This window comes from Salarias fasciatus, assembly GCF_902148845.1.
Source record: "Salarias fasciatus chromosome 7 unlocalized genomic scaffold, fSalaFa1.1 super_scaffold_4, whole genome shotgun sequence".
In the NCBI taxonomy this organism is placed as follows: Eukaryota; Metazoa; Chordata; class Actinopteri; order Blenniiformes; family Blenniidae; genus Salarias; species Salarias fasciatus.
Window position 1 is genome coordinate 19609774 of NW_021941229.1, and position 21535 is coordinate 19631308.

At 40.9% G+C, this 21535-nt stretch overlaps 1 protein-coding gene and 1 long non-coding RNA gene across 3 annotated transcripts in view; both read left to right on the top strand.

The window, feature by feature from the left end:
* Positions 1-8202, top strand: part of LOC115383072 (uncharacterized) — a 29524-nt gene extending 21322 nt beyond the window's left edge. The window contains exons 3-4 of the long non-coding RNA XR_003930628.1: positions 7229-7318; positions 8026-8202. This is a non-coding gene — a long non-coding RNA (uncharacterized LOC115383072). The remainder of the gene's footprint in view (positions 1-7228; positions 7319-8025) is intronic.
* Positions 8203-11824: 3622 nt separating this feature from the next.
* pde8b (phosphodiesterase 8B) overlaps positions 11825-21535 on the top strand; it is a 41984-nt gene continuing 32273 nt past the window's right edge. The window contains exon 1 of one of the 2 annotated variants that reach the window (XM_030084504.1): positions 11825-12021. In XM_030084504.1, coding sequence (XP_029940364.1) covers positions 11974-12021 — 48 coding nt within the window. In that variant the 5' untranslated portion in view covers positions 11825-11973. Of the gene's footprint in view, positions 12022-15083; positions 15904-21535 lie in introns of those variants that run through there. The other variant, XM_030084503.1, reaches the window with a different exon arrangement.

Genomic DNA, 21535 nt, shown 5'->3' on the forward strand with positions numbered 1-21535 from the left:
TATAGGAAGGGACCCGGGAGCGACCTCCCGTCTCACCCAGGCTCGTGCGTGGCTGTGACGAGAGCAAAGATGAAAGAAGAAGAGGAGGAGGAGGAGGAGGGAGGGGGACCCGGCGATAATGACAGGGTTTCTTGAAATGTCTGAAGCGGCTGACTCGGACTCACTTATGCCTCCATTAATTGATTAATCAACTCTTCTGTAGCTGGAATTGATTCAACTCCATAAATGGGGGCAGTTCAGAAGCACTAGCTTTGAGGTTCTCCTGCAATATTCAGAAAGTTGCTAAAAAGTCTTGGGCCCAATCCCAATTCTCTGCTTAATCCTCACTCCTCAACCTTGATCCTCAATCTCAAATTAAGTGCCTCCTAAAAACAAGTGTTAAGGAATGTAATGTCACTTGGAAATGGGACAACCCTTAAAGACAGTTACGTCCTTGGACCACAGGGGGCAGCACTGCGCAAGAGGGTAGAAGAAAGCCAGAAGTGCAGCGTTTCCTGCAGGAAAAAAGTGTAGCCAGGGGGGAGCGTGCGGCGGGGAGTTTTTGGACCGTCGGGAGGGGGCTAGCGGCTAGCGCGACGCTTCTGTGGACCGTCCGAAGGAGAGAGAGAGCGCACACGCGTGGACCGCTGTTTTTTTTCCCTCTCCGTTGTCAAGGCGCTGCACAATTTAGCGCGGTGGTGGTGGTGGTGGGGGGTGGTGGGGGTGGCAGCAGTGATAATTTTGGTCAATGATCCATAACAACGCCCTTTCTAACTGTAAGTAATGCGCCCTGCATTAGAAATGTTTAACATTTTGCATGTGTGACCTTGTTAATAAATGCATTCAAATGAATTTTCTTGATTTCTTTCTAATAGCCTTTGTAAATATTATCTGTGATAGAAAGTTAATACAACTACTCCCAAAGTAATATACACCATTTTTTATTAATAAAATAACAGCAAAACGAACTATTAACAAGCATTCTGGATTCTCCTTAACTCCAAGGTAGGTCTGGTAGAATCTCAAAATTAAGGGAGATAACTCTCCTTAGTATCGCTCCTTTCCTCAACTTGTTAAGGAATGGGACAGCACTTAACTTCACGGGAGCGCGCATTTTGAGGAATGAGGAGTAAGATTGAGGATTAAGCAGAGAATTGGGATTCGCCCTTGCTGAAGTTGACACTTAAAAATTAGTGAATTATGTTACTGGTCACGAAACGGTTATTTGTTAAAGCACTGATTGTCTTACTGTTATTTGGCTTCAAATTGCAGGCCTAGTGTGCATATTATTGATTTACCCATAAAGTTTAGCTCAAGAAAGATGCAATATTTCAGATATTAGCACTGGATTTAAGAGAGAAATCTAACTAAACGGCAACAGAACCACTGAGGAAATCCAATATGCACACAGACAGCTTAAAGGGGGTAATTTTTATTGAGGACTTCTAATAAAGGCTCATGTTTTCATTATTTGGTTTTTCTTTACAGTGAGACGGAGTTTATTGAAACTTCCTCCCTCAGTAAACAGGAGTACAGTAAAATGGTAACAGAGCTTCCCTTCATTTTGCACAGTCGACTCAGTGGGCCTCCGCCCAGAGAGACAGCAGCTTTGCAGCCGTTTTTATTTCTATTCAGCCCATTGAAGCTTTAGGAACTGTAACTCATAATACCAGGAAATAAATATATGATCCAATTTACTGCTCTGTTTCAACTCTGGTTTAATTTACATTTCCATTAAAAGCAGCAGTGCTCCAATGATGCCTTTCTTCTATTCATCAGTCTGGTTGCAGGTTATTGACAAGTACAAAACATGTTAAAACTCATAAAAACTAGGGAGGATAAAGACTTTAGTATGCATTAAAAACAATGATTGAAAATGTATCCAGAATCACAAATTCAGCTGAAAATAACTTTCAATAAGAACACAAACACAAACCTATACATAACATTTTTAACATGCAGAAGTGTAACTTCCAGGAAAGGCCAAAGATTGGAAAAAAGGACAAATTTATATAGATTTTCATAAATAAATCAGACAGCGATGTGCACTTAAATAGCACAATATCAACCTGTAGTTTGTTTTTTTTTAGTTCTGAATTCAAAGTAGATCTTTGATGACATTATTCTACATTTGACCCTCAAGCTGCATTCATCTGGTTTAATCAGCTTGACAGATACACACGTCTTGTATTGATCTTGACCGTAACATTGGCTGATCAAGAGTTTATGTAAACACGACCGTGACATCCAACTCGTGTCACAACCTGATGATTTATTAAGCCTTCGCTTCACACCAGGAGTTCATTCACTGGGCTGCTTTCACGCCGCCGTGTGCGATGCGGTCATGACAAACTGTAGTCTGGCTCCTTTTCAGAGAGTGAGAAAAGTCTGGCTCAAAGTGGTGAACAAACACTTCCCGTGCTTTTATATTCACCAGAGGGGAGAATTTAAATGATGGTCTGCAAATAGACTCGGAAGCATTTCAGAAATCCTGCACAGATCCAGCTTTTTAGAATCAACCAAGCAAAAAAAAAAGCATTGAGAAAACCAACGTTATGTGATACGCATTACCAAAGTAAATAGAGAAAACCCTATTTAAATCCGCATGATGAGTGTTTTGAACTGTCAACATTAGTGCTGTTGGTGCGGGATCTATTTCTCAATATGGAACACATCAGTTTAATCGTGCTTTCTGTGACTGTCTTCACTCTAATACTGCTCGTTCTGGAGAAATGCAAAGAAATGTGGACGTTAACAAATATATCTTGACGAAGGGATAATCAGGGCATGTCTCTCTTCAAGAACTTGCTCGTTTATGATGAATATATTAAAAATATATTTGCATATGTAAAGAAAAATCTCCTTTAAAAATAAATTTCTCATGGAGGTGGTTCTGCTACAGGCCTGACAATTGGCCTAACTTTTATACCGAGAATTTTGATTAATAACATTATATTATGACATTTCCAGCTTGACTAAGATATTTTTCTTGTAAACATTCTTCAAACCAAGCTGATAGAATAATGCACTTTTTACATTTTCGATGTAAAATAAACAGTATTGAAAATGTCCTGTATTCCCAGGTGTTAAAAAAAAAGAAGCAAATTGGCTGCATATGAGCGAAAAGAAAGTTTCAGCGTTCACAGACTGCTGAAAGTCAAGGACACGGCGTTCCAGGCTCCACCTGGGCTCCGTCCCTCCAGGTCTGCTGCAGCCTCGGGCTCTCCGAAAGGTCAGCCCATTCAAATGCTGAAATTGGGCCTCGGTGTAATCCACACTCAAAACAACATGTTTGCATCTGCAGGATGTGCTATATGTCCTGGGCTATTTTTAAAACGGGAGGAATCCAAAGGTCCTTTGAAATTTTTTGTGCACCCAGAAGGCAAATAGCATCTTGTATATATATTTTAGACAATGTCACATTAAAATGTAATGAAACGGGTTTTCTTCTACTGGCAGTCGTATAGTGGGAAACTATATGCGGACATGCTGGGATAAATATTACTTTTCATAAACAGAAATGTCCACAGGAAAGAAATAAACGGATACTGGGTTATTAAACTGACATAAGTAAGTAAGGCCTTCCACATGCTTTATAGTTAGACTTAACAACCTGGAAAAGGAGTTATCTGTTACCTTCATAACATACAAAATAATGTGCATCATAGAAAGATTTCTTTCATTATTTACAGTTGAGAGACTTTATCAATCATTCTTTGTAAATGATGAAAGAATTGAACCTCTCTTTGGTCTAAGCTACATTTTTTACCCTTGGTCAGGTTAATATGAATGAGATGTGCTTTTTTTTTTTTTTTGCTGTTATGTTAGAATTAGATTGTTGGGGAGATAAAAATTATTTCTATCCAAAAAGGTTTATTTCACATATGCATTGTCCTTATGACAAAAATAAAGGCTCCAGTATGGATGTATTTCTTTCGAAATGCTGCGAGCTGCAGCCGTCCTCACAGACTGTGTAACGCAGCTCTTTCTGCCGTCTGTGCAGCACGCAGCTTTGGTTCACTCAGTGAAAATGCATTCTTGATTTAAGGCCTGAAAAACTTTTAAATTAGGTTTCTTTGATCTCATCTCTTCAGCTCTTACAGCATATCACAAAGTCCATCTGCATTTATCGTTTATAGTTATATGTGAATGACACATGATGTGGAGACCACTCTCTGTGTTTGGAGCGACTCCTCGGCCTCATATATGTTGATTTGTGCACGGAGTATGTCTGATTTCCCCTGTTTATACCTCATGTGGCGCATCAAAGCAGGAACCAAATTGCTCTCAAGGACAAATTGTGGCCTATGATAACATGTACACGACGGGCGTTTTGTAGGAATTGTCTATTAAATGTAAATGCAGGGACGCTTCCGTTTTCAATTACAGATCCTCTTTTCATTTTGCACCCACTTTTGAGGTGGTTTGAAATTTCACTTTGACCTTATCACTGGATACATTTCCAGCGATTGGCTCTCTGAAGAAAAACACACACCACTTGATTGGTTAGGAAGCTCTGGATTTGACCCTAAATGGCTGCATAGCTGGAAGCATTAAAGTGCTGTTGATGGAGTTTCATTAGATTCTGTCTCATTTGACGCCGCCTGTTGTCTTTTCTAGAAACAATGTTCGTAATATTTCTGTGGGATGTCCTCTGATTGAACTAATGTCTACGATTGCAATGTGACTTCTTATTATTATTCTTAATTTTTGTGTGAAGCCACTTATTTTTCTCTCTCTTTACATTAGAAACCTGTGTTTTTGTTCGAGATTGCATCGTTGCACGCGAATGCATTTCATTCAGAAATCAGCATTTGTCCAGAGTTTAATGAAAAACTGTGGAACGTATAGACGCATGTAGGATATAACAGAAGTGAGGATGCTGATCGGACCTCAGAGCAGGCTGCTTCACAGCGTCCTGAGCCAAACGCTGTGACTGAGAAGTTGCGAGCGGACTGTGATATTGCCTTGTGTCTGCTCTCCGCTGACACTGATGAACAGCCCCCGGATTCGGGAGAAAACACTCATGGAAACTCGCACCATGTGCGAAGTTTTACTTTCCCCTGTTACTCGGTATTTTCATTGATAAGAAAATTGGATTTCTTATCTGACTGTAGACTGTCACGCCTTATTGATGGCCTCTCGGCAATACAGTGAGATGATACATTTTGAAACTTACAATTTGTAATTTAGCTCAGTAGTACAAGAGCCACAGTCACCTGAGAACGTTGAGGTCTGTAGCTTCCTCAGATCTCTCCTGTGTCTGTACAAACACATTTTGAAGCCGACCTGGTCTATGGGCGTGTGTGTGTGTGTGTGTGTGTGCATGTTAGAGGGATTCAGTGCAGCCGTGCATAATTCAGATTTGCAGAAACAAAGGCCTGCTTATGTCATAACAGCATTAAGCTACACATTCCTGTGAGTTAAGCAGAAGCGACTGAAATCCAGCTTCTGGGTGAATGGGATGGGAGCACATTCAGCATCCTGTCTTCTGGGGATTTTTCCTTCCTCTGACAAACCAACCACAGTCAATATGATATTGCTTCCATGATATTGTTTCTCTGGTTTGATGTCTTTATTTGATTTTTTTTTTTAGACAAATTAGTTATGATGATGATGATGATGATGGTCAGTTTGATCCCACATCTCATTTTTCACTACAGCGGTTCCCTTGATGTGACCTGAGTCTTAGTTTTTCTCTAACTTGGAACGAAAAGCTTTATTTTCCATTTCGAATAACTGCTTCTTCCTAACAGTTTCTGGTGATGTTACAGAAACTGAAATTGTCAAGCAGGATGAAACTGTCGAATGTTGACATAAAGTGGATTAGTAGTTGTAGTAGCTGTAGCTCTCACGCCCTCTGCTGGTTCAATGATGGACCTGCAAACAATTGCAGAGAGTTGATTTCTTTAAATCCTAAAACAATTAACCAATTTACTGGAGGTAATGAAGTGATCTCCATCAAATGAATGACAGTATTTTAGTTATTTTTTTATTTTGCAAAAAAAAAAAAAGCCTGTTTCGTGGGTCACTGGATATAATTCTGGATTAATTTGTGGAAATCCAACATTTTCTTCAACAAAAACCAACTTGTAATAATTTATATTTCATAAAAATAAGTCAACCACAGTCTTCATGAGCATGAATATCTGTGAAGCATTGCAGTAAATGGAAAAAGTGCCAGTGTTATAACAAAACTTGTCTTTTTCTGCCTTTCAGCTGTTGATAAAAAGTTAGTTGTAACATGTTCCAGTAACTGGAGCGAATAAACCGTGTAAAATATGCTGCATGTTTTGGCCCAAACAATGACCTGTGGAGAAGATCAATAGTTGACCTCTGACATTGGGGGAAGTGAAAATTATTTTCCCCCAAACATTGCTCTAAGGTTTCACCATTACGTAATATTATTTCTTTCTTTCTTTCTTCCTCCCCCTGCACCTGGAGCTGCTCGTCCGTCCCTTCAGCCAATCATGAAAGCAGCTGGCAGGCCAGCGACCAGCAGCTCGCTGCAGCCAGCCACGCTCACGTGCCTCTCGGTGTTTGTAGATAAAACTCTGTCAGTGATCGAGACACTCGGTTCTTGTTTGGTTTTGGTTTCAGGAACTTCTAGTTTCCTTTGGCTTATTGTTTTCTATGTTCTGATAACTCCAGGTCCGAGACTCCTTTTGTTCTGGTTAGATGGTATTTCTCCAGTTTACCTCTACTTCGTTTTGCACCTTACTTTTATCAATAAATAACTTTATTTACCGCCTAACACGGTGGTCGTCATATTACTTCCCTTTTCCCATTGATTATTGAATATCGACATTATATTTCTATTTTCTTCCATTTTTTGGTGAACAAACAAAAAGAGAAGCTTTTTTCAAAAAACTGTTTTCCTCATAGTTGAACTGCATCACAACAACAATAGACAGAGTGAAAACAGCGATAAAATCGAAAATGGCTGAAGCTGCAAAAAAGGTTTTGAAAAATGTCAAGGTAAGGGTTAAAACATTTTTGAAAGGGCTAAAACTGTTATAAACAAATAACTAAAAGCTAAAGTAATTGAAATACCATACAATTTCAGCAGACATGAAGGTTTATTTTTAAGTAAACGTGTTTTGTCACTCAAAACTAATTTTATCTGGTGGAAAGATAAGAAAACTGGCTCTTTGGGCATTAAGGTTTTGAATCTTTGTGCTAACTCTTTCCTCTTATTCATACAATGTTTCATGTTTGCACAATTGTGCATTTTCCACTTGTGTTGCAGTCGTTTCAGCTCAAAAGTGTTTCTCCTCCTGTGTCACAGAGGAAAGGGGCCAGTGGAGGTGTAGGAACATACATATGGTGTAACTTAGAGGTAAAGAAAGAGAACTTCTATTCAAGAAAGTAAATCCTAAATTATGTTGAGTTACAGTTACTGACACCTGACTCGATCTGATTTTATATTACATAACTTGATGCTCTCAGCATGACAGTTACCTTTAACCGGCTTCCTGACAGCATCACAAACTAATGTAAAGCAGCCTTCAATAAATATTAACTTCCTTTATTTACTTCCTGTTTTTTGAGCCCATAAATCAGTTTCATTCAACAAGTGCTGACACCGAATTATAAATCAGGGCTGCCAAACTTTTTATATCCGTAGGTATATTTTGTGTAGGATATTTATTACCAACAAGGGTGATTCAGAGATATATATTATTTTGAAAAATAAAAATAATAAATCCTTTTTTTTTTTTTTTTAACATGTTTAAAATAAAGATACCAACTCAAATTTAGGTCACCAAAATAACCTAACGTGCATGTTTTTGGCCTGTGAGTGGAAAATGGAGAACATGGAGGACACCCACACGAGAGAACATGCAAACTCCACACAGGAAGGCCTCACCAGTGTTTGAACCATCAACCTTCTTGCTGTGAAGCAGCAGTGCTAATCACTTCACCTCTCATGTTTATGAGCTCAGATGCAGATATATGATCCATTAACTTCTACTTTGTTGAAAAATAGCCGTGGTACTTTTTTTTTTTTTCAGTGACGGCTAATTTCTTTTTTTTTTTTAACAGGAGATATGACCTACGATCAAGACATTTTTAATAACCGCCACTCCGCTTTGGTCTTCCTGTGTTTGCACTGAGGACAAACCTGTCTGTGTTTTGCCTTCCTGTGGGGACGATTGATTCGGCCTCCATTTTCCATCAGCTGAGCCGCGCCTTCTTGGAAAATTCGCAAATGGGGTTATATGTGGACATCGGCCTGCTGTATCAGAGGTGCCCGAAAAAACAAAGAAAAAAAGAAGAAATCTATGGTGATATGAAAACAACCCGAAGAGTGACCCAGCCCATCCTCTCCTTCATCCCCCACTTGTGTTCCCAGAATGCCGTTCCTCGCTGTTTATGCAGGAGAACGACCTGACTTGGCTCCTCTGAGACCAGCTAATGCACTCAGTGACCCATCAAGGGATAAATGGCCGTCCTCTGCTCAAACAATAAGGTTTTCTTCACCGCAGAACCGAATCGAATTTCCTCTGCAGGCAGGAAGTTTTTCCTTTATGTTCCTGTATTTCATCCTGTCGCCAAAATTCTTAAAATGCACAATTTTGCTGATAGTAAGTTGGATTTTCTCGAGGTTCTTCCAGGTTGAAGAGGCATTTCTGCATGCTCGAACTTCTTGCTGTAGTTTCACGACCTGCAGATGAAACTGATTGATTGATTGACTCTCATTGTTTTAAGGACTCATCGATCAGCAGCATTCAGTATACACTCCAAGCCGTGTTTTTTAAGCACACGCTTTTCCCCACATTCTCTGAAATATATATATATAATAGTGACTTGTGGTCTTAAACATGCCACATTGAGGATTTTTTTTTAAGTTAGACTAAGATTAGTAAACCTCTGTTCATTGAGTTCTGTTAGCGATTTGTTAGTTTAACATGCTGGTTATTTTAGTCACATCGTCTTCATTCGTTTCTGTCTTCTGTTTCCCCTGTCCCAACTTTTTTGTCTGTCATCAAATTCAGAATGAGCTCATATTTTGCATATCAGATTGTGTTTCTCATGTTCCATAGTGAATAAATATACTTTAAGGATAATTGCATTCTGGATTTTTTTTTTTTGTCTGATAAGTTTAACAAGCATGACCAAGATGAAGTTTCTGTTCAAATATATTTCTAATATATAGTTTTTACTCACCATCTGTTGAAAGTAAATAAGAGATAAAAGAGCTCTACATGTTTTTGTAGTAAACATTTTCCAGGTACAAACTTGACATTCAAATTTTTATTACATTAAAGTAATGGAAAAAAGTAATCAAACTTCATTTAAACGTTCCAAATTACTGTTAATTATAAAAGTTACTTTGATGTTATAAGTGGAGAAGTATCTGTTTTTACTGCTGGCTGATCCGAAACTGTAACATTTTTTTATCCATCTTCTGTGTCACTTCATCCTGCTGATCCCGGCCTCATGCCTAAGGTAGAATAATATTCATAACGTGCATCTTTTAAAGTTGCCTACAAGCTTTTTTTGTTAATAGACACAGTTTCATTCGGTGACACCCATCTCCACTGGACAAAACTTGGATAATCTTGCTTCAAATTACTGCACCACCTAAATGTGCAGAACATTGTAACATGATGCAACAGACAGCAGAAGGTTCATGGAGGTTTAATAATTTATTAATTATAAGTATATTTCCCAACATGCAATATCAAGAAGTCAGAAATTCGAATCATAACAAAAGGCCCCGTTTCCATTTGTCATTAAAATGCATCTCAGGTGACGAGCCCGAAAGGCAAGTGGGTTTTCACTCCAACCACTTCCCCAGATGGTCTGGAGCGCGTATGGAACGGGGCCATAGTGTGGAAAAAAGAGAGGAATCAACCAAATTTCAGACCAGAATTCTAAAGTTCTTTGAATTCTTCGTTGCATAGCCTTACGCTGTGGACGCCACTTTGACCTGACGGAAGAGACGCTACAGGACTTAAGGTGTAGAGAGGCTGGACTACGGCAGTGGACTGCACAAAAATTGTAAAATGCCCTGGACGTACCCTGTTGGCGAGGGGCAGGACAGGTGTGCTCTGCTTGCACCAGGTCTACCAAAATAGAGCCCCAAGTTCACATGACAATGATTTGCATTGAAAACAAAAATCTTCCATTGTGCTTTGAGTGTTAGTTTACATGACAACGGTGAAAACACAACTTTTTGAAAATGCTCCGTCCCCGTGAACATGGGCAAAAACTCAATCCTGAAACTGCACAAGTGCACCATGGACAAGGTAAACAGTTGGACACATGCTCCAGTAGATGAAGATTCACAGCATTAGCCTCTAGAGTGTCATGACTCCCAGTCCATATCCTGCTGGGACTCTGCTGATGGTCACCTACAATAACAATCCAGTTTTATGGTCGGTCCGCTCAGAATGCCTCCGTACTCGCCATTGTTAATGTTTATAGCAGACTGTTCTCTGTGTGCATGTGTGTGTGTGTGTGGTTTCATTTCAAAAACAACCAACAGCACCCACTAGTGGCCTGGCATGATAAATATAGAATTTTAATATGAATCCATTTAAATATGAATGAACACTAGTTTCAAAATGGAGTATTATTGCTAAACTTTTCTAAAATGGAAACGTACAAATGATGCATTTGCTCTTAAAACATTTCGTAAACAGGTTCTAAAATGTGCACATCTTTCTCACTATTGCTGTTTCCCCTAGTGGACAGATTTGGAATTGCTTTTCACTTCATTGTCTAATTACAATCGAAGCCTTTTTTGTCATTTTTGCCTCCTATAAGGTCATACATGACCAGATGAGGAACCTCTAGTGGTCAGGACGTGGCCCACATGCCTTATGTTTGACACCTCCAGAGTTTCTTTATGGCTCATCTGGCCTGTAGCAGGAAACTTGAATATCAAATATTCAGTCAAATTACATACATCAGATTTGGAGATTTTTTTTTTTTTTTATCTGTTTTTTCTTTTTTCTTTTTTTAAGTAGTTTTACCAATTTTATTATTTTAACTGTTTTGGCCTCTATTCTTTTTCCTCCTTTTTAGCTGTTTTATCTTTCATTACTTTTGAATAAAGTACCTCCACCAGTTTCATTCTGGTGTTTCTTTTTTATTTAAGAAAACTCAATTATATTTTTTGGGGGTTAGCTAAATAACAAATAGTTGAATTACTACAATAAGTTCTCTTTAAATAAATATAGTACCGTTCAGGCAAATAAGGAAAACATGCAAAAATGAAATTGAACTCTTAATTTGAGTTTTGCTACAAAAATCTATTGAATGGAAAACCTGCCCACAATACAACAATAAATTAATGAGCCCTTTTTTTTTCTTTTTAAGACGAAGTTTGTTAAAGGTTAATTTCTCTGCAGGTACCAAATATAAAAGTAGATCTGTTAAGCTGCTGTAAAGAATACGAGAGTCCACAAAGGTCATTTTCCTTTGAGACTTCCTTGTTTGGTATTACTCTGAGTTTTCATCATACAGTTGCAGCTGGAAACTCCACATTTATCACCTGCAGTCAAAGGCAAGAGGCAGGTGAGCATATTTCAGTTGATACTGAACTATCTAATGTAAATGTCACGTTTGGCTCCAAGAGCTGCGAGATAAGAGTGTCTGAAATATGGCCTTTTGTGGAGCCACACGAAGATTAGATAAATAAGTTTATTTACACGTCATGTTCTTATTGCTGAACCTTTTCGGTGGAAAGCAGTTTTCTGTGAAGATCCCGCAGGCTGCAGCAGGTCGAGGACACTAGGGCCGCAGGGACACCGAGGCAGCCTGCAGCGATCCGAACCAAGAGAAGGTTATAAAGTTCAGAGGCCGACATCCATCCAGACACCCATCCCGGGCTCGGTACCTGCCGCCGAACTAACGCGCGCGCACCGGACACGGAGCGTCTTTTAAGGCGCGTTTCGGTCGCTTTGCAGACTGTGGAAAAGGCGCGCGACTCTCCTGCGCTTTACCTGACTCTACACGCAGAAGGACAAACCACCGAGAGGCATGAGTGGACTGTCAACACAGGAGTTTTCTCCCAATGGACCCCGAAAGGTAGGAGATCAGGTTTTTATTTATAGGGGCTGAGAGTGGAGGGACGCATCCGGACACTTTCTGTGCTTTAAGAATCAAAAATGTGAAGATTAATGCTGTTTTTAATCACCTTCGAGTGTTGAAATATTAACGTGTCCAATCAGTTCACCACAGAATTTTCTTTATAAAAAGCTAATATATAAGAATACCGACTTGGACTCGATTTAATAAGTAAAGATGGGTGTATTTGAACGATAATCCAATACTGGAGCCATTACATTACAGCAAAATCAATCAAATGTTCTTATTGTTTTGTCACTGTATGATTGTAGCTAAAAAAAAAAGCATTATTTTATCCCCTATTTAATACTTTCACTAAATTTAGCATTACATTTAACTAAAAAATAGCTTAATATTGTGAAAAGAAGCACTTTCTTTGTTATTAGTAGTTTGATTAAATAAGAATGTGTTGTTTCTATGAATTACTGGAGGTGAAATACAAACATGAAAGATGTGAATTTCTAAAAATCAAAGCACTTTAAAGCATGTTATTGGGGTTCAAAGCAGAGAAGAAAGGGGGAAAAAAGATGGTTGGTTCTTGCACTTCATAAATAAGCCAGCAGCTGTGATGGTGACATGCATGTGCATTGTTTATCCTCTGCAGTTTTTAGCCACCTGGCTTTGGTTTGGATTTAGTTACTGTAATTTTGAGCCACTTGTTGAATATGTGGCCGACCACCAGAGGGCTGCCTCAGCAGATTATTTAATACTGCTGACCCAGCCAGATGCAGAGGATTATGCTTTGATCGCTTTGCTTAGGATAAAGGTGAATACATCCACAAATGTGAAAAGTAGCATGAAAAGATTGTTCACGTAGTTTTAACAGTTTAGACGCAAAGCCTTTTTTCTTAAGTGGTGCAGCTGTTAACACGGATTCCCCCTTCTTTCTCTTTAAACGTTGCAGCTATAAAAGCTTCAGGCCTGTTCTTCCGTCTCTTATTTCCATGGTTTCCGTCCCAGGAGATCTCCTGCCCAATCAATAAATCAAATCGGACTCTTTGCACAGTTATGTGGTCCATGTGGCTGGACTGGATGAGGTGATGCTGATAGCCTTCTGACTGTCACTCACTAAAATTACATGCTTTGCCTGGAGTCCAGGCCTTGATGCTCCCCAGACCTGCTCCTGCAGTGACACATGCAGTCCTGGAGAGCTTTTCAAAGCCTCGGAGCACTGTCAGATTAAAGTGTGTGTGAAATGTGACTTTCACTTTATCATCAGTTTGTTTTCATGAAGGGATCCAGCGTTACTTGAGCTGAAGAGGGAGAAATATGTACCTTTTATTAACTGCAAGATGGAACAGGCAGAAGGTTTTAGCTAAACTGCTGTAATCTGTTATTGGTTTTACCGTCTTGTACTGTACCGGCCATTCTTAAATAGGCATACCAGAAGCCATGCTTTCCTCATACTGTAATGGCGAGTCAGGATGAATTTTTGTGTTCGTCTGTGGATCAGCTCTCCTGCCTCACAGTAAGAATTCATCTCTGCAGTTTGCATGTTCTTTCTGAGCCTGTTTTTTTTTTTTCCCCCGGATACCTTACAATGCAAAGGCCGGTTTATAAGGTCAAATGTCTTTAAATGGCCCAGAGGTGTAACTGTGTGTCTCTCTTTGTTAGTCCTTAAGACTTGTCAAGGTTGTACCCTACTTTTTACCCAGAGTCCCCTGGGGCCGACTCCGGCCCCTGTGACTGTAACTTGAACTAAGCGACCACAGAGGGTTGATGGATCCACGTCTTTATTGCTCTTGTAATAATGACCGCCGTCTCTAGCAGTCGCTGTCTTTAGATAAAACACATTTTTATAGTCAGTCGTGGAGGTTCGGGTGTTTATTTGCACAGTGCGAAAAACCTTTCCGCTGGTTTGTTTTTGGCATTTTTCACACAATTTGCTGACATACAACTGCGACTGCAACATTCGTCTTCCAGATGAGGACTCTGGAGCTGGGCTGTAACTCACGGCTGACATATTTATACATACAACAAATATAGAGTGACATTGTTATGGGTTCGGGGTCATGTTTCTGCACTTATAGCAAACATTTGCTCCATCCGAAAACGCCGCCGCCATGAGCAACTAATGAGGAAGCATTAAGAGCTGCAGGCTGGAAAGAAAAAGAAATCGATGAGAGAAAAGAAAGTAAAATAGACAAAAGAGAAGAGAGTCGCTGCAGTTCGCTCTGTGTTTACTTTTTGAATAAGAGCCAGTCATTTATCATAGTAGATATCGATAGCGATTCATTTAACTTTTTAGCACTTTTAAAATCACAGTTTATTCATAATGTCAGAATAGTTTGTGAAAACAGTATAAAGTCTTTTTATGTGTTGATTTGTTGATCAGTGAGATATCATTATTTAAGCCAAAATAAAGTTCATAAATATGCAGTTGCTGATATGGCATCAAGTAGCAATGTGATTTTCATTGTTTTGTATTTGCCTGAAATCAGATTTTCCCATTTTAAGTTTGTTTCATCGTGTTGTAAATTTTACCTTGAAGTAATTGTGGCTAATAGATGATAATCCAGCATTTCTTACCCTCTGTAAGCCGTGCTCTGTCAGCATGCACTGTGAAAGATGCTTATGTTTTTACTGACAATAAATGATCATCAAGCCCAATAGGCAACACTTTATAACTAAACATTCCCCCCTTAACTGACATGATGGACATTTTATTGGTTAAACAAGTCATTGGAACCTGAGTTGATTATTCATTAGTGAAATCAACAGTTGTTGCTGTTGTTTGACCTTTTTTGTAGCTTTTTATGCATCAGAGAAGGTAAAAGTGGAATCTGTTTAGGCTGTGAAAGTTATTTTCCATATCCACTCCTTTACTTGGTGGCATTGTGTCTAATAGAAGACTGAGAGAGCTGAGGAGGAGCCCTGGAGTCAGAGCAAGGCCTCCTGGGAGATCAGAGGGTCATGCTGGAGAGATAGTGGGAGTGATATAATGTTAGTGTGATGGAGAGAGAGAGGGAGAGAGAGAGAGAGAGAGAGGGAGGGAGGGAGGGAGGGAGGAGAGAGAGATGGACCGTGGCCAATGATCTGCAAGTAGAATAACTAAAGTAGAGACAGAGGAGAGATTTCATAAATGCTCTCCGCAGGCCGACAGTGAGGATGAGCGCAGCAGCACAGCCGGATATGAAGCAAGAGGTGATGAAGAGCGGCAGCCAGGTGGTTTAGTCCATTTATTAATTTTGTCCATTAGTCCGGGTCATTTCATTGATGCACCGGCGGCGGCGGCGGCGGCGGCGGCTCGGTACAGGCCATCAGGAAACACGCTCCGTCCTCAATATGCTGCCGAAACCCGAGGCGCTGCAGCGGCGGAGCGGATTCATGGGACGCGCGCATTGAAAGACCCGTCCGCGCCTCCTCCTCCTCCTCCTCCTCCTCCCCCTCCTCCTCCTCCTCCTCCTCCCCGGGGGTGTGTGGAGGAGAGAGCGCTTCCAGCCCCGCAGCCGCCGATGCCCGGAGGAGGCGAGCAGCCCGCGCGCACGACGGGGACGGGAGCGGCGGCGGTACCCAGCAGGCGTCGGTGTGTCTGATCCGGGCTCCGGCTCCGCCGAGGTTATGGGCTGCGCTCCCAGCATCCACGTCTCTCAGAGCGGGGTGATCTACTGCCGGGACTCCGACGAGTCCAACTCCCCCCACCAGACCACCACCATCTCCCAGGGCACCGCGGCCACGCTGCACGGGCTCTTCATCAAGACCGACGCGGCGGAGACCATCCCGTCCGTCATCACCTACCAGAGCCGCCACTCGCGCAACAACTCGTGCCGGGATCGGAAGGAGAACAGCGGGGGGCACGTCCGCATCGAGGCCGAGACGCAGACCAGCCACACCAGCGTCAAGGTAACGGCGGGCTTCACAGCGCACGTGAAAGCCTAACTAATGTGTATTTGGCTCATCATCATCATCATCATCGTTATTATCATCATCATCATCATCATCGTCAGCGGTCGTGAGTGTTTTTGTTTGTCAGTCAGCAGAGGAGGCCCCAGCCTGCTGTAATTCATTCAGTCTCCTCTGCGCGCATTAATGATGCTCATTTATTGCATTGCACCGCGTTGTGGGCAGGGAGGGCGTGCTATTTAAAGGTCTGGCGCGCGTGCACGTCCCCACAGTGCAGGAGGACGGTCCTCGCGCACGGGGGAAATCACGTGCAGGTGATCGGAGTCAGCGCTCCATTGATGATGGAGATGCTGACAGACGCAGGTGTCCTCTGCTCAAGAGCAGGACAGGAGCAGGACTTTACCGCACCGGCTCTAGAGCTGAAAGCAGATGTGTGACGCTTTGAATAAGTTGCTTTTGCCAGTTTTTCTGGAGAAATTGGTTTTATTTTAAACATTTCAACTTGCATTTCAAACTATTTCAATGAGATTGTTTCAATTACAAAGTCTGATACCGTCATCAAGTTTGAAAACCTAGTGTCCTATATCAAAATTTAGAATTTTACACTTTATTATAGTCGGAAGTAGCTGTTAGGACATTTATTTAAGCACCAAAATGCACATTGCATATTACACCATATGCTTTCTTTTCTCTTTTCATTCATTATCAGTCAGTTTGCAACGCATATTGACTCTGGAGCGGTGAAAAGTACCGTGACGTCTTACAGTATTCAGACTGTCACATTTTAATATTGAACTAGCGTGCTTACAGTGGCAAGTGCATATTTTAAGCATTTATTCAAGTGAGTGAAGAAACATTGCAGGATATTACAAATATTTTCAATTTCTATTACTTTTTAACTTTTGCCCTCTCTGTATGAACTCACTAGTTCAGCTTAAGTTGAACCTTTGCTTTCTCCTAATATTGAGCCGCGTGATTCGAGATGACTGAGATCCTTGAACTCAGTGAAAAAGTTAACAGAAACAAAAAAGTTGGCAAAAGTTTATTAAAGTTAGACTTTTTTGATAAGTGTTTATAGTCCCTTTGCTTTGAATCTGTCAGCATGTTTAGGATTTTATATACTCATTTTAAATGCTTAATAACTCTATCATTTTCATTCAGCCTTGGGATTTTTGGTATTTAGATCAAACATGGTTGAAACTGCTTTCAGAAGTGAACAATGTTTCTAATTCATATGAATCTGGAGCATAGTTGGTGCTTCCTAAACCCTCAGATCCTCTTTCAGCATGCTCCTTATATCTGCCTATTAACACTTTACAAACCGTTTGAAATGACATTCACTGCTTATAAATGCTGGGAATTGTCATACTGGTCATTAAAAAAGCCTTGACTTCTATAGAGAAGCTTAAAAAGCCTTCTTCTTTAGGGACTAGTACTAATTTTAGGTTATCATGTGTTTCTTTATCATAGAAGAAGGTTTGGCCTGTCACAGTAATGTGAACTACGGCTGTATGAATCCCATTTAGTTATGGTGCGATCAAGCTCTGACGTTGTTCTTTTTCAGCTTTAAAAACAGCAATAATTCATGTTTTTAATAGTGGAGCAAGAAAAAAAACCCTGATATTTGAAACACCCAACCAAATGTGTTGATATATCAATACACCGAGTTTCGGTCTGACTGAAAGTCAGTGTGTCACCTCTCACCCCCCTGCACCCGACAGGTCGGTGCATTTTCCCTACAACGTTGCAGTTTACAGATTATTGTTTATTATCTTCAAGCACAGGCTTCCAGCCCCAAGGCGAAGTTTCCAGAGAAACAGACTCCGCACTGTCAGAACGAGGGGGGGGGGGGGGGGGAGAAAAGTGCATCCAATCGGTTAGGCAACGCCGAGCGTGCGTCAAAGCGCCAAAAGTCAAAGAATCATCTGTGATCCGACAACTCGGGTTGATCACTCACAGCTCTGTTCTTTTAGTTGTGAAGCAACTTATTGTGTGGTTGGCTTCCTGGGGTTTATATAAAAGGAGGGAAAAGACACCACAGGATATGTAACAAGTTAGTAACAAGGTCTGATTATATCATTAAAAAAAGTTAAAAGTAAGCTACATTTTAAGCTGTTTCCTTTATTGCGGGAAAAGCTGTGAGGTATTATCTGTTACCTAAATAGATAATCTCTTACGCGAAAAATAACCAGGAAATGTTAAACACAACTGAGTTTTGCTGTGTCCATATTTCAGATAAAACTTTGAGTTTTTGTTAAAATGGACAAATCTCCTAACTTGCACCAGATGTTAGTTTTAGGTTAGTTATTGAAGTCAGCGTGAAACCGGAGAGTTAAACTGGAGACCGCCGTGTCTGTTCGCGTCTCGTCGTATATAGTTTGTGTGCTTTTCAGCCGTTGACGGATCCCTCTCATGAGGAAGCATGTGAACAGATACTTCTTCATATTTATGATCGAACCCTGGAGGATATCGCTGTGTTTTGTTAAGAAGTAGTGCAGCAGATGATCATGTCATCAGACTCTCAGGGTACTTTTAACCCTGTCGTGCCGAGACGAGATTCACACACACACTCGCAGAATCAAGTCAACATGTGTTCGAAGGGGATCTCAGAAGGGTTTGATTATTCTTAATATTACATTCGCTTTTAAGTCTGTGGTGACATGCAAATACAGGGATTTGTGGAGCTTTTATGGATCTGTTTATTGAAATTTGAACCATTTAATCAATAGGCTCTTGGCTTTGTGAAGCCTCAGTGAGTCCCACGCTTTTCAATCTGAACTTTATTAATTTTTAAAGAACATTTTAACTTTGACGTTGAAGCAGTTCGCTACAATTTTAGCTTGATGACTGAACACAATGCAACAAAGTAACAATTGTCAGATCCAGTGTGTCTGGAGTTTGTGTCAGTGTGTGTGTGTGTGTGTGTGTGTGTGTGTGTGTGTGTGTGTGTGTGTGTGTGTCAGCTGTTTCTCTGTTCACTCTCTCTTCTATCACTCTATCACTGAGCACCGAGAGGATCAATGATAGCATTTATTATTCAGACCCTCTGCTTTCCCCTGCAGGATCTTGATGATCTGCCGTCGTGTTGATCACGCTCCTGTGTGTACTTGTGTGTGTGTGTGTGTGTGTGTACATGTTTATATACACAAGTCATTTGTTTACCCCTCTGGTCAGTGCAGCAGGGGTGTGAACAGTCACATGTAAAGGAGCTGATGCTGGTGCCAGTACAAATATCCCCGCAGGACTCTGCTCTCAGTCACATTTATGAGAAAAGTACAGAGGAGTTCATGAAGCGGCGGCGTTCTCAGCAGCAGCGCGACTCCGCGAGACACTCACGACCTCCTCAGCCGACAAAGCGCGTTCTGTGTTGTGAGAAAACACCTCACGGCAGCAGAGGTGGCAGAAGTGCACGCTTTGTCTGCTTCATTGAGCTTCTGTTCTGAGAAGCTGTTCAGTCATGTGACACATGACCCTGACCTGAAGCAGGAAGTCCCAGCAGGAGCGCCCCGAGGCGCCGCAGGTACACTAAAACGGAACTGCACCACAACAAAACTGTGTTTCGGATATTATATGTTCTTGTGAAAATAGATTGATTAATAGTTAATTGGAGGAACTAAATAAAGAATTAGCCAATGACCCCAGTTTGGCCATTGGTTGCAGTTTTGGACAGATTCTCCATCCATCACTGTTCTAACATGGAAGAACAGATAAACACTTAATTTTATAAACAATTAGAAGACAACATCAAGTAGTGACGACACCCATGATCCCCGGAGTTGCACACGAACTCCATAAAAAATAAAAAAAAAATCACCAAACCCAGGCATGAACACAGACATGCTGTGATAGAAAATCGTTAATCACTGCAACACACGTTTGATTTGAAGATTATTGAATGTTTTAATTGTGGCCCAGTGTTTTGGGGAATTACATGAAAGCATATCCGGTTCCTTGGACGAGGCAGGTATAGAAGGAGCAGCAGCTTGCAGATCCCAGGGTCGTCATCAAACAGCGAAACTGTAAAGTAACAACGAGAAAGCCCAGAAAACGTCCGGTGCACGCTCTCCAGGTTGTCGTCTTGGTTTAGCCATCAGTTATGTAACTGTTTATACTAAAACTCCCGGTGCCCGGATCCTTTATGGTGTTCTCAAAATACGCCGTGTTTACAGACTCTGATGTGTTTACATAATTACTCTCACTGTACACCGTGCCTCGCCTCCGATTATTGATCGGACGCACATGCACTGGGGTGAAAACATGACGTAACTCTTCATGTTCTTTTTGACAGAAGCCAAGCGTTGAGAGAGTTAGTTCAAGAACCATGGAAAAAAAAAATACTTGGCAATGTAATGTATTTGAGTTTGTGCTTTTGGATCAATGAAGCTGTGAAATCAGGTTCTTTCTGCTGCCTTTATTCATTTTATGTTAGTATCAATCAAATGTCCAATATTAACTCAAACCATCGTGTACTGAAGTTGCCCCTGATGGAGGCAGAACTCATTTCACAGCCGCCGAGACGAAGGGGAACTGGTTTGGTAAGTTCAAATCGGAAGGCGTTGTTTAAAAATAGTGATAAAAACAAGCAGCATGATTTAAATCGAATTATTCTGGATATTTGGACACACTTTTAGTTCTTTTTAGTAACTTTTGCGGCGGAAAACTTGATGACCAGTGAGGCTTCACGTTCAAGCTGCAACAGAGTCTGTTGAATTTCCTGTGCAGGTCATGATCCATTAAACTGCTATTTAGTTTCTATGTCATATGGGACTTTTTTAAAGAGGATTTTTGGAGGAACTAATGAATCTGTCTATGAGAATTACCTGAAATTTACTCCATTCGAGAAATCAGAGCCTCCCTTCCTTCGATGTACCACCCGGGGCGGTGCGACGATTACATCTAAAATGAATTTGCAAACCCAGAATCCTGTTCTGTGGTTCACATGGGGGAAGTTCTCTGGAAAATTAAAAGCCAGTTTGAGCATCAGAGACATTTGCTGACTTTATGTTCATTATTACAATCACAAGATCTGCTGGAATGTCAGTGTTTTCGCAATCATTTTTTATAGATCTGCTACTGCAGCGGCTCATCAGACAGTTTTAACTGGTTTTTATTTGTCACTGTTGTCTTTTTTTGTAGTCATGGCATCACTGTGTGTGTGTGTGTGTGTGTGTGTGTGTGTGTGTGTGTGTGTGTTCAGGTCTTAATTCTCGCAATCTCTCTGTGGCTGCAGTCTGCTTGTAAGACAGTGAATTTCACCCAGGCTGCGAAGTGGAAAATACTTTGAATGCTGGACCGAGACGACTGTTTACACACAAGGAAATTCCCCTAGGTGTGTGTTTACAGGCATGTCTTCTCATTGGGGCATAGTCCGAATTTTTAGTCTGCGCAGTCATGCTTCCGAGCTCCTGGTGGATGGTGACACTGAGATATTTGAAAGGGAAGTGAGTTCTTAAGCTCACAGGACTTGAGACTAAAAACAGTTTATTACTGTATAACTAACCTGGATTTCCCTGGATTTCCTGGGAAGATTTCGGACTAGATTTCTACACTGCAGAGCTTGATGTTCATGTTCCCTGCACACGGGGTTAATTGCACGGGTGTATCAGACAATATGTTGCCATGGTGACACGAC